At 45.2% G+C, this 14070-nt stretch overlaps 1 protein-coding gene across 1 annotated transcript; it reads right to left on the bottom strand.

Moving 5' to 3' along the window:
- Positions 1-392: 392 nt before the first annotated feature.
- ZDHHC12 (zDHHC palmitoyltransferase 12) lies at positions 393-10611 on the bottom strand. The gene is made up of 5 exons (XM_035114157.3): positions 10247-10611; positions 8817-8953; positions 7320-7406; positions 3844-4010; positions 393-1492 (listed from the first exon to the last, which is right to left on the bottom strand). The coding sequence occupies exons 1-5, from the start codon at positions 10344-10346 to the stop codon at positions 1180-1182; spliced, it is 804 nt and encodes a 267-aa protein (XP_034970048.1). The 5' UTR covers positions 10347-10611; the 3' UTR covers positions 393-1179.
- Between the last annotated feature and the right edge of the window lie 3459 nt (positions 10612-14070).

The following is a 14070-nucleotide window of genomic DNA, read 5'->3' as shown; positions in this document are numbered from 1 at the left end:
CTATGTTCCATGGCAGGACATCTTCCAGTAGGACTGGGAATGTCCCCTGCCTGAAACCTTGGAGAGCTGCTGCCAGTCAGTGTAGACAATACTGAGCTAGAGGGACAAATGGACTGGACTCGATAATTAGGCAGCTTTCTTTTTTCCCTTGAGAAAAGTTGAGAAAAATTCAACCCACCATGACATGCACTAGGTTCAGGCCCAAACAGGTCCACCATAAAATAGAAAACCACAGTTTAAGAACTCTCAAATTAATCTTCAGGTGAAAGATGAATTTAGGCTTGCTCTTTTAAAAACAAAACCTGTCTAGAAACTGAGGTAGATATATTAGGCTGATGGTTTTTTAGGGAAAGTTGCACTGGAGGTGGGGAGACCAGAAGCAAGAACCAAGGTTTAAGCTTTTAATAATGTTAAATTTTATTAGGTTACAGAAACAGAATGTAGAAATGGAGCATGTAGAAATTGTTCCTCCTATTGAAGAAGCAGAAACAGGTTTAAACTCCTCTCCTGAGGAGAGGCTCCCAAGAGGACCTCAAGAATTATGAAACAAAGCTTTAGTCCCTGAGATCTACTTCTTGAAGGCACACTGTGAAATGCTGGAGGAATAATTGGAACATAGCTCTTTGTTTTAAAAAAAGAGTGAGCCCAGCCTTGACAGAAGGCACACCCTGCCCTACCCCAAACAAAACCCCAAGCACCACCCCAACAAGACTTTAGGTCTTCAATATATGGCCTCCTCCTCTTGGTCCATCCGTGGTGGCTGGGGTCCATTGAGGCAGAAGGCAGGCAACCAAAGCCAAGGACAGGCAGAGCCACTCCTTGCCGGGGTTTAAGGAAGGTTCGTGGGGGGCGGGGGGGGGACTGATGCTGGTTGGGCAGCAGCCAACTCTCCCAAGTGGCCCTGGCTTCCTAGCTCCCCTGCCCATCTCTCTCCCCAAAAAGCAGTTTGAGCAGCAAGGTCTGAAAGCAGAGTCTGCAGGCCTCACTTTCTCAAAGGACACACCTCAGAACAGCTCACTCCGTCTTGGCTTATGGGGAAAGGCCTTTCCTCCAGTTGCTGAAATATGTAGGAAAGCCACTGGCAAAAGTGAGCCTCTCCCCTCAGTTCCATAGCTGCTGGCAGAATACACAAACATCTGCTTCCACCTGGCTAACAGCTCTCTGTCACCGAACCCATGGTCACACGGTGTGGCCTCCCACATCGGCGTACAGGGTTTCCCAGGCGATGAGGTGGCAGGCGCAGAAGAACTGCCAGAGGTTGAGGAAGATTCCTCGGTCGAAGGGGTTTTCCACTTCACACTCCCTCAGGTAGGAGATGCGGTGACGGGACATGAACTCCCAGGTAGTGGTGTTGTGGGAGACAAGGTAGAGGTGGCAGCCCAGGAGCAGAATCATCACCACAGTGAAAATGGCAACCACGAGGAAGGAGAGGATGAGGAGCAGGTTATAGTGAAGCCATGCCCATGAGGGATGCTCAAAATTAAGCCCAGACCTTTTTTTTTTTTGGAGGGGAAAAGAAAAAAGAGCAACATCACAGTTATTACAAGATTAACAAAATTATAAAACTAAAGCTTTCGCGGGTGATATTGTATTAACTTTGGAACAACCTTTAGAAAGTGCCTTAACAGTTATTAAAGGAGATAACTGAATTTGGAAAATTGGCGGGTTTCAAATAAATAAAGACAAAACTAAAATGTTAGTTAAGAACATGGATAATCAAGCCAAAAAGAAATTAGGGGAAATTACCAGCTGGAAAATTGAGAAAACAGTTAAGTACTTAGGAGTGTGGCTATTGGTAACCAATTATAACATCTATAAAGATAATTATGTGAGGACTTGGAAAGAAATTTAAAAAGGACTTAGATATATGGGGCAGAATGCAATTATCATTAGTGGGGAGAATCTTGGCGATAAAAATGAATATTCTCCCCAAAATGTTATTTCTATTCCAACCAATCCCAATACTTAACGATACATGACGTCTGAAAAATCAGCAAAAAGATTTGTCTAAGCTTATTTGGTGGGGGAAGAAACCTTGGATAAAACATAAAATATATAGAACTTGCCAGCATGACAAATAGATTAAGAAATAAAGATGATAAGAATTGAAAATAAGACAGGTCATTATATATAGATTATATGGAAAAATATTATAACAAGAAAATAATTGGAACAGGCTGACAAAAAAAAATACTCAGCGTGTTATAACGAGGGATAATGTAAGGTATTGAAAACAACTTCCTAGGGTAAGAAAATGCAGTTGAAAAGATAGCAGATAGGAAGCCAGGGAAACTGGAAGGGGAGTAAAAGCTAAGGTTTATAAGAATCAAATAAATTGGAGGAATAAGTTATGTTATCATTATTACTCATATATATACACGTTGTATATTTATGTTATTTTTCTTTCTTTCCTATTATCATGTGTCTGACTGTAACACAGTATGTGTTGATGATATGATAAAACAGAAAAGCAAAAAAATAAATAAAATAAAAAGAGTTACTACAAGATTGTGAGAGTGTCTTGCCTCATATATGCCCACTCAACCGCTTCAATCTGAAGAACTGGCACTGTCAACACACTTTGAAACTCTCTGTCTAGTGACACCAGGCAGATGCTCTCACTGTCCTCTTTTTGGTGCCGGCCTAAAACATTTTTGTTTCAACGAGGCCACCCAGGTATCTAGAAAGTTATAGGCAAGTCTTAATTGCTGTTCGTTTGTTTCTTGGTGAATGTTTTAAAGAGTTATTTTATGGTTTTATTCTCCCTGTAGTGTATGAATTTTATTAAATCAATCAATAATAGCAGTTCAGTGGTGCCTCGCTTCACGAATGCCCTGCTTAACGAAATTTCCGCTTAACGAAAGGATTTTGCGAGCGGAGGTTGCCTCGCTTGACGAATGCGTTTTATGAAAAATTTGTCTAGCGAATCGCGGTTTCCCATAGGAATGCATTGAAATTCAATTAATGCGTTCCTATGGGCAAAAAAAATTTCAAAAAAAATTCAAGGCATTCCTATGGGATTCGCAAGACGGATTTTTCACTATAAGAAAAGACCCGTGGAATGAATTAATTTCGTCTAGCGAGGCACCACTGTACTTAAATTCTGTTTTGTGTTCAACGTGTTCCACACAGATGACCTAGCTGCGCTCCTTTCATCAGGGGCAGAAAACCTTTTTTTCCAGCTGGAGGCCCACATTTCCTTGCAGGCATCCTTCCAGGGGATGCACCCTTGGGTTTGAGATGGCCAGGGGCCCAAAGGGGGCAGGACAAAAGATTTACCTCCATAGTGTAGGTTCCATTGATTAAGCCATGTACTGCTCAAGAGTTTCGTATACATACACCTCTGACATTCAAGACAATCAAGGGAGAATTCTCAGTCCTATAAGTGGGTGGAACAGGGTAGCAATGGGGTGTGATTTGAGGAAAGGGGAGTGGCCTGGGACAGTTAAAGTTGTGTGAGGTTCCCATGAATGGATGAATGAATGAATGGCTATTCTTTCATCCCTGGTTACGAGAAAGGAAATTACGACTAAACATCAGGAAGAGCTTTCTGATGGCAAAAGCTGTTTGACAGTCGAACGGACTCCCTCTGGAGATGGTGGACTCTCCCTCATTGGAGCTTTTTATGCATAGGTTGGATGGCCATCTGCCAGAGACGCTTTAGTTGAGATTCCTGCACTGCAGGGGGCTGAACTAGATGACCCTCAGGATCCCTTCCAACTTTACGGTTCTATGATTCTATGGTTGGGGAAGGGGGCTGAACACCTTCCTTTTCACACACACAAACACACACACTAAAAAAAAATTAATGTCTGGGGGTGTCCCGCCATAAGCTTTGCTTACCAAGCCACTGGCAGGGCCCACAGGAGAACCACAAGCTGGACAGCCAAATAGGTGATGAAGAATGGGTGATTCCTCTCCCCAATGCAGTTGTCAATCCAGGGGCAGTGATGGTCATAGCGCCGGACGCAGTGCTGGCATGCCTGGCAGTGCCTGGCCCTCATTGGCTGCTGTGAGATAGCAAAGAACAGGATGTGTTTTTGGTGCTTCCTTACATTTTCATCTCTACGTGGGTCTGGGAAAGAGACACCCCACCTGAAACCAAGGAGGCAGCTGCTGCTGGCCAGTGTTGACAAGACTGAGCTAGATGGGTCCAAGGATCTAACTCTGCATAAGGCATTGCTTCCTAGGTCCCATTTTAATGCATCCCATTCATCTGAACAATGAGGACTTGGATTATATTTAGGGGAGAGGGGGTCACAGCTCAGTGCTGGACCATATGCTTTGCATGTAGAAGACCCCTGGTTCAATGCCCAATGGCATCTCCAGGTAACGCTAAGGAAGTCCCCTGCCTGAAACTGTGGAGAACCATGGACAGTGAACACAAGACTGAGCTATGGTCAGTCTTCAAGAGAAGGCAGCTCTCTATATCCCTATATAAATCACCCTTTATTTCAGAACCATTGGGACTGGGATATTGGTTCATATTTAGGGAAAGAGACACAGCTCAGCGGCAGAGCATCTACCTAGCATGCAGAAGTTCCCAGGTTCAATCCCCAGTGTTATACATAGGGCTGCCTCTGAAGATGGTTCACAAACTTCAGCTGGTGCAGAATTTGGTGGCCAGGTTGCTCACCAGGGCAAGACAGTGTGAGCATATTACACCCAATCATGGCTCAACTGCACTGGTTGCCAATTAGTTTCCCAGCCCAATTCAATGTGCTGGTTTTGACTTAAATGTCTCAGGGCCACAATATGTCAAGGACCACCTCTCTTCATACGATTCTACCCAGATCCTGAGATCATCCTCTGAGGCCCTTCTATGTGTGCCTCCCCCACAAGAGGTCCAGAGGATGGCAACACACGAACAGGCCTTTTTTAGTGGAGGTTCCTTGCTTGCAGAATGCTCTCCCCAGGAAAGCTCGTCTGGTACCTTCATTACACATTATTGGACACCAGGTGGAAATGTTTCTCTTTAACCAGGCCTTTGGCTGATTAACATCTAATATCCATTTTGAATGTGTTGAGGGGGTATTGGTTTGGGGGGGGGAGTTGTTCGTGTTTTTATAATGTATTTTGTGTTTTTATACTGCATTTCTATGTTGTGAACTGCCCCGATATATTTAATTTAATAAATCATCATCTCCAGGTAAGGACCTGGGAAAGACCTCTTGGCTTGAAACCTTGAAGAGCTGCTGCTGGTGTGTCAACAGTACTGAGCTTAGCTGGGCCAAGGGTCTGACATACGGTAGGATCAGGAAATTTCCTCCAAATAAGGCCTTAGCAGACGGATGCAATATGCAATTATTAATGGTGGGAGGTCTTCAGACATTCCTTTCAGCAGCAGCTGGGGGCAGCCTTAAAATAGAGATCTGGGACTGACTGGAACTGGGATACACCCATTTATTTAACTGTTGAAGACATCTAACCCAAGGGAATTATAATTGTGCATTATTTCACTAAAAGGCATCAGCTGGTCAAAAATTAAGATGAAAAGAAGAGGACTATTTATTGTTAATATTGGACTAAATAGTACTCAAAAGAAAAGTAACGATATTAATCTACTGCTCTGGAAATTAAATTTTTTCTGATGTTCATGGTTGTAAAGATCTGAATATATAATTTCAAAAATCTAATTGTTAGAAATGTGGGAGAGGGAGTAGGTTGGAAGTACTGTTTTTTTCTATCGAGCTCAGTGGAGTGTCCTTGACAAAGTACTGATAAGGTTAAAAATAACACTCCTGGTTGTGGGAAAGGATATTTTGTTATGAAATATAATTCTATAGAGGAAGCCGGGAAACATGGAGAGATCAGCCCTCTCTGTTTAAATCAGAAATGGAAGAAGGAAATTTTTTAATGTCAAAACAAACCAGCCAGGCCACAATGGAAGAGTTTGTATGATTGGCTTTTAGATTTGAAAAGAGAATTGTTTGATCAGCTAAAGGAATATGTCAATAAGGCAGCTGTTAAAATTCAGGAAAATATCAATTTAACTTCAGAGGCTTTGAGACAACTGAAGGTGAAGGCACAAACCACTGAGGTAGGAATGATAGAGAGATGAGGTTTGAAGAAAATACAAGGGAAAGCAAGAGTGGTGCAAAACAAAAATGGTAATTCATGTGAAATGATATGGGAGTCTTTGACAGACAAAAATGATATTTTAGGTAAAAGGATTTGGGAGGCTCTGACTGTGATAGAGAAAAAACAGAAATGGAGAGTAAAAAGCCTAAAAGGTTATTATATGTGGTGGCAATGTAAAATTATTAAAAAGGCCTGGGATAAGACATATAAAGATCTGAAAGCAATGTGGAAAATGATTGTCCAGTAGCACCTTAGAGACCAACTAAGTTTGTTCTGGGTACAAGCTTTTGTGTGCATGCACACTTCTTCAGATACCCATGCACATGAAAGCTTAGTTGGTCTCTAAGGTGCTACTGGACAATTTTTTAATTTTTTAATATATTTTGACTGTGTCACACCAACACGGCTACCTACCTGAACCTGGAAAATGATTGTTGTTGTTGTTTTTTTAAAAAAAACTGAAGTTATGACATTGAGTTGTACAGGATTTGTTGGACTTATTGAACAAAAGACTTTGCCCCTGTACATTAGAGTGGACGCCAGGCCAAGACCAGCCAGCCCCTACAGAAGGAAGAAGCCTCCGGAAAAGAAGATGAAGAAGACTGGCAAATTAAACTATTGAACTATATGGGTTAATTTAGTCAATGCAGAAATCAAGACAGAAAGAGGACTTTGAATATGAAAAAAGGGGTGAAGGTTTGATGCTTATCTTTTAAGCTTCGTGTATAGACTTTTACGTTGGCATAACTTTTAAAACTCACTTGTATTAAGATGAACAAGGTTTAAAAATAGGATTATTAAGATTAAAAAGTTTTAAGGACATTCGCGAACAAGCATTAAACAATGAAACCAAGAGGGGGAGGGGAGGGAAGTCAAGCAAAAATTATGTTGTTGTTGTTGTTGTTGTTGTTGTTGTTGTTGTTGTTGTTGTTGTTGTTATGGTTTTTCCCGCTTTCCCCCCCTTTATATATTGTTGTTGTTATGTTTACTTTTTGATGTTCTTTTTGGAAAATCAATAAATAGTTAACAAAAAAAGAGAAAAATTTCTCCAATAAGGCCCTAGCAGACTGAGATGGATGCAATATGCAATTATAAATGGTGGGAAGTCTTCAGAGGTTCCTTTCAGCAGCAGTTGGGGACAGCCTTAAAAAGAGAGATCTGGGACTGACTGGAACAGGGATACACCCCCCAGAGTGGCCTTTGCTGGGGCCCCAGACTCTTTTTCAATGAATATCTACCTTCAGCAGGCAGTAGCCACAGCGCCGGAGCCGGAGGTTTAGAGCTTGCTGGGAGCTCATTGCTTCCTTCTCATCGTTTACAGGTTCCTACCAGAAACAAAAGAGAGTCCAGATGAAGGAAAAGGGGGAAAAAGAATATAAGCATTTAGGGATTGGGATGGAGGAGGGTCTAAAGCATTTAATGTCACACACACTCCACATTTTAAACCCATGGCCTCCCCCTAAGGATTCTGGTTTACCCTACAGAAAGTTATGATTCCTAGCACCTTTAACAAATGACTGTAACCAGGATTCTTGAGGAGAAGACATGTGCTTTAAATGTATCCAATGGCATTTCTTGCTAGGGTGGGAGAGGACCCCCTCCCCAAACCCCTGGAGAGCCATGGCTGCCAGTCAGTGTACACAATGATGAGTTAGGTGACACTGTTTATGGCAGTTTCCTGCATTCCTATTTAATTCCACTCTTTATTCTGGACGATGAGGGCTAGAATCTTACTTCATTCTTAGGGCACAGGGCTGTAGCTTCCTGGTAGACCTTGCCCCCAAAGGGTTCTAGGTTCCATCCCCAACAGCTCTCTAGGCTGGGCTGGGGGCGGAGGAGGGGGAGAAGAACTCTGACTGAAACCCTGCAGAGAGCTGCTGTCAGTCAGCACAGTGGTACCTCTGGTTACAAACACTTCTGGTTATGAACGCTTCAGGTCAGGGCCAGCTCGCCCATTGATTCTAGTGGCGCGGGGTGCCAGGGCGCCTGAGCGCTGAGGGGGCACAGAGGGGCGCCCCAGCAAGTGGGGGAGCTGCATGGTGGCCTCCCTTTTCCGCTCTGCATCGCCCACCTTCCAGCGCTTGCCGCTTGCCGCTGCTACTGCTTGGTCCGATGCCTGCGCTGCTGTTGGTGCCGCAGTAGAGCCCCATGAGTGAGATGCCCTGCGCCAGCAGCGAGGCCACGGGCACCGCCGAGCTGCCGGGTGCCGCTAGCGCCTCACCCAGCAGCTCGGCCAGCAGCGCAAGGCCACAAAGACATCCCCGCCGAGCCCCAAGCAGCTCCCGCCGCTGCTGCCTCTCGACCGGTGCACTCTGTGCAAGGCCAGGACTGGAGAGGACTGGGACTGGAGAGGTAAGAGCCCAAAGGAAGCTGGAAGGACTGGGGGGGGTTTCCAACTCTGGGAAATGGGGGGGGCGGAGGGATCTTCACACCAGGGTGCCGGGTATGCTTAAGACGGCCCTGCTTTAGGTCAAAAGCTCCCCTAACCCAGAAGTAGCTGCTCCTGGTTGCGAACTTTGCCCCAGGATGTGAACGGAAATCGTGTGCCAGAGGCGCGCGTGCAGTGGGAGGCCCCATTAGCGAAAGTGCGCCTCAGGATAAGAACGGTTTCAATTTAAGAATGGACCTCCGGAACGAATTAAGTTCATAACCAGAGGTACCACTGTATAGACAATACTGAGTGAGACAGGTGGGCTAATGGAGTGACTCAGTAGAACGCCATTCCCATGACATACCTTCTCCTCTTCGTCATGCTCAACATATCCTGGATCCATGAGAGAGACAACAAAGTACAGCAGGATGGAGCAGAGAACCAGTGTGAGGAACAAGAAGGGCTGGAGGAGGTCTCCCTGCTCTTCCTGCCTTTGCAGGTCTGAAAAAGAAGGGAAATTATCATGGAGGAAATGTACTGTACATGATTTTGTTTTGGGGGCTCTTGCCATTAACAACCCAGCATCTCCTGGGACTGTGCACTAAGCTCCCAGAGATGCAAGGAAGTGTCCTGGTTGGCCAGCCCTGCACCTCCTGGACCACTGATCAGCCTCCACCATCCAAGGTAAGACAGGTAGCAGCTGCAGAAAGAGAGACAAACAGAGCCTTGCTGTGGGGGCTCCCCATCTCCAATATGATTGTCCTTTGAGTGCCAGGCAAATACTTATTTTATTGGGGGGGGGAACAGTCCCATGTTTTCATCATTGCTGTAAAATCTATCCATTTGTGCATTTCATATCCCCCTTTTTCTTCTTTTGGTAAAGGGAAAAAAAATAGAGGAAGAAGAAGAAAACCTGTATTACCTTTGACCACGTACGAAGTGCTCCCCCCCACCCTTAACCCCACTGCCATGTCACAACCCAACCCACAGACTATCTTGCAATTAGCAGAACTCCAGCTTTCTGCATTATGTCCCCTTGTGTATATTTATTTTGGAATTAAAAAAACCAACTGCAGCCTGGGCATGTAAGGAGAAAAAGAAATTGTACCCTCTTTTAGGTTCTTACGTCTTTAAATTTGTTATTTTTATAGTGCCCTTTTATAGCGCCCTCTATGCCTTCCTCTTGGGGCAGATGGTTCTCACCCGCATTTCTGTGGAGTAGGTTGGGTTGAGAAGGGTGTAGACTAGGGTGGGCCAAATTTTAATATCAAGTGGTCCACAAAAGTGTTTCGACACAGAACCCACAAGCCCCACATTGCCTTGTTGTGTGCTGGGGGAGGGGGGGCAGGACAAAATTTGATGCTCCTGCCCAGCTGGACCACCCTGGGCTAGGCTAAGGCGACTCAGGATGCTACACAGAAAGGTACCTTCATACAGAGTCAGACCCACTGGTATAGTCTAGCTTAGTATTGTCTACTCTACACTGACAGGCAGCAGCTGCTCTCCAGGGTTTCAGGCAAAGGAGATTCCCAGCTCTGGAGATCCTATACACCACTGAACCTACAAACCTCCCCCAATTACCCATGGTTTTATTTTATTTAAAAAATAAAAATTTAATTAAGGTTTATAGAAAAAAAATACAAAACTTAATATCCCCCCTTTTTAAACCAAACCAAGACTTTTTGGGGTGCCAGAATGCCTCCTCTGTAGCCTGAGTGCAGATTTGAACCCTAGGGGTCCTGATCCTACCGCCTCACTTTTTTGGAGAGGGGGGAGAGGGAGAGACTGCCTCACCTGTAGGGTAGAGGAAGAGCCCCAGCAGGACACCGCAGTTGAGCCCCACGTACACTGCCCGTACCATGCAACCGCTGCCCCGCGCCCCTCTCCACACCATTCTCGCTACCTGCCGGGAGCAACGGAGCTCCGCAACCGAGGCGGCCACAAAGTTGCGGAAAGGGGCGGAAAGAGACTTCCCTGGCGAGAAGGGGGCGGGGCGTGTCTCCTGGAAGTAGCGTGGCGATTGGCTAGAGTCAGAAGCGGAATGTAGCGAATTGGATCCGAAGTCTGGAATGGAGGGGCGGGGCGGAGTCCGATGGGGCCGTGAAAGGCCGCTGAGGAGCGTTGTGACTGTGGTATCAGTCGTTTTTGAATAATGGTTTAAATACAGTAACAGTAACAGTAGCACTGAAGTATTGAGGTTATCGTTAGAACTATAGAACTGTGGAATTGGAAAGGACCCCAGGGATCATCTAGTCCAACCCCCTGCGATGCATATAATATAATAATAAAATATTATACTGTATTGCTGCTGCTGTTGTTCAGTCGTGCCCGACTCTTCATGACCCCATGGACCAGAGCACGCCAGGTCAGACTCATGTTGGTAGCTTTGAGAACACTGTCCGTGTCCAACCATCTCGTCCTCTGTCGTCCCCTTCTCCTAGTGCCCTCCATCTTTCCCAACATCAGGGTCTTTTCCAGGGAGTCTTCTCATGAGGTCGCCAAAGTATTGGAGCCTCAGGATCTGTCCTTCCAGTGAGCACTCAGGGCTGATTTCCTCAAGAATGGATAGGTTTGATCTTCTTGCAGTCTATGGGACTCTCAAGAGTCTCCTCCAGCACCATAATTCAAAAGTATCCATTATTCGGGGATCAGCCTTCTTTATGGTCCAGCTCTCACTTACATACATTACTACTGGTGATGTATATTATATATAATATATAATAATAATAATAATAATATCGTGGACAGGAGCCCCTTCATCAAATGCAGAAAGCTTCTGACGCCATCATTAATATATGACAGAGGTGCACCCAACCAGCCCTGCTGGACACCTGCTTGCTCCCCAGCCCTCCATCTCTTTCAGGGCACACTAAGGCTGCCAGACTTCCAGGGTTGGCCTGCAATCTCCAGCTTTGCCTGGTGATGGGGGGGGCGGTCTTGAATCTCCAGGTGAGCCAGAGCACCTTTCAGTTTTTTGTTATTTTGTTTTGTAAAGTGTCCAGCGTGCAATCAGAGACGTACCTAGGCTTCCCTCCCCTGCACTCTTTGCAAGGAGCCGTTTCTGAATCTGGGAGTTTCTGACCAGAAACTCAGAAAATTGGCTTTTCCCTGCCTTTCGTGCTCTGCCAGTGACTTCCTCCATGGCCATGAAGTCTGCTCTGCTCCCCCTCCCCTCTTCCGGCTTTGAGTTGCCCCAAGTGACACCTAGCTTTCAGGGTGGAAATGACTCTCCACACTCCTGCGTTAGGAGGAGACTTTTGTTCCTCAGAGTTTCAGTCACGGAGGAGGGGACCAAATGGTGATCTCAACACGTTTTTAATGGTAGCCACTGATGCACTGAGTGAAGAAGTATTTTCTGTTGTCTGCTTTGAACCTTCCAGCATTCAGGCTCTGAATTGCTTTCATGATGAATTTCATCATTTTTATTGTGAGCTTGGTGCAACCCATTTGCTACAGTTTTGTGGTATGGACACTGGATAAGTGGTCATAGGCATAGCCAAAGGGGAGCATGGGGGCAGCTGCCCCCCAATCAATACAAATCTAAGCTTCTGTTCCCCCCTAACAATAGCCTCCCCACAAACAAAAACCCTGGCTACGCCCACGAGAGTGGTGGAGGCAATTCCAGTTCACTTACGAGCACACCTGCTCGATCTGCAAGTTCCCGTTTAATTTGTTCGTATACAGATACCTTAAGTAAAATGCGGCGAGGGAAAAGGCCTTTGTGAAACAGCATTAGGAAGGACGCCGTCTCGTTCGCATCCATTCATCCTGCATAGGTATTGTGTGCTGAGGCAGTGAACATAAGAACCTGGCGGATCAGGCCAATGGCCAGTCTAGACCAGCATCCTCTTCTTGCCACAGCCAACCAGATGCCTGTGGGAAACCTGCAAGAAGCACCCAAGAACAAAGGCACCTGCCCCTCCCATGGCTTGCAGCAGCTGGTCTTCAGGAACATTGCTGCCTATAACCGTGGAGGCAGAACACAACCATCATGTCTGGTACCCTTGATAGCCCTCTCCTCCATGGAGTTGTCTAATCCTCTCTTCTATCTATCCAAGTTGGTCACCACTGCCTCCTGTGAGAGGGAGTCCCACAGTTTGTGCTGCATGAATAAGTTCTTCCTTTGATCTGTCCTGAATGTTCAGCTTCAGTGGATGCCCACAAGTTGCAGTGTTAGGAGAGAGGGAGAGAAACTTTTCTCTTTCCACCACCTTTCTTCAGAGGGAAGTCCCAGAGGTGAGAGTGCAGAGTTCATGTGGTCTGGAGATTGCTTGTTCCTGGCTGCTGCAACTCTGGATGGAAGTGTAGCAACCAGCTCAACAGGGGCAGGTGGCACAGAGCGACCAAGAAGGTTCCACTGTATGAATCTGTTGCTGAATCTGGCCAAAGTTCTTCATATGAGCAGCTGGGCCCTGGGCAAGCAGTGGAGAACCCCAGGCATGTACCAAATGCAGTTGTCCAAGCCTCTTAACTCCCAGGCCTGTCCCCAGGTCACTCTCCTAAGTTGCACTTCCTTCTTGAGGCCTCTTGCTTGCTGAGATGGAGGGGTGGTTGTGGGTTTCCCAGAGGCATCTGGTTGGCCACTGTGGGGACAGGAGGCTGGACTAGATGGACCAAGGCCAACAGGGCTCTGCTTTTGTTCTTAGGTCAAATTAATGGACATGGTGCCAATCATTTAATACAGGTGAAACTCGGAAAATTAGAATATCGTCAAAAAGTGCATTTATTTCAGTAATGCAACTTATTATTTTTTTCTTTTTCTTTTAATTTTTACAAATGCTTTCTTTTGGAAATTCCACAGTTATAAAACAAATAGTTACAATAATACAAAAGTAAACAAAAAATAAACATCGCTATTACGTTTTCATTAATTACATTCCATTTATAATTGACCCGCCTAACGACAAATAATTACAATTACAACAAATAAAGGCTTGACATACCTTTGCATGTCATGCATCTATCTCATATATTGGTTTCACCTTTTAAGTTGCATTACTGAAATAAATGCACTTTTCGACGATATTCTAATTTTCCGAGTTTCACCTGTAGGTCCAATCTGAGTGGGATTTAGGCTACATACACCCCGTACATTTAAACCCGTACATTTAAAGCACCATGATACCACTTTAAACAGGGATGTCTTTCCTCACAGAATCAAAGAATCGTGGAGTTGGAAGGGACCCCAAGGACCATCTAGTCCAACCCCTGCAATGCAGGAATCTCTACTAAAGCATCCATTACAGATGGCCATCCAACCTTGGCTTTAAAACCTTGAAGGAAAGAGAGCCCACCACCTCCAGAGGAAGTCCATTCCACTGTCACAACAGCTCTTACTGGATAAGAAATGTAAACCATTTTGACTCTGCACTGCATGAAGGATGATGATTCTGTGATTCTTTTTATCTGTCCTGAACTTTCCAACATTCAGCTGCATTGGATATCCATGGGTTCTAGCATCCAGAGGGAGAAAAACATTTCTCTCTCTGCTTTCTCCATACCATGCATAATTTTAGAAACTTCTATCATGTTGCTTCTTACTTGACTTTTCCCTAAGCTAAAACACCCCTAAAACAAAGAGGGAAATTTTTATTATAGCCATCACACAGCTAGATGAT

Source organism: Zootoca vivipara, chromosome Z2, assembly GCF_965207765.1.
Source record: "Zootoca vivipara chromosome Z2, rZooViv2.hap1.1, whole genome shotgun sequence".
Taxonomy (NCBI): Eukaryota; Metazoa; Chordata; class Lepidosauria; order Squamata; family Lacertidae; genus Zootoca; species Zootoca vivipara.
Note: the sequence above shows the minus strand (reverse complement) of the source record. Positions and strands in the feature narration are given on the sequence as shown.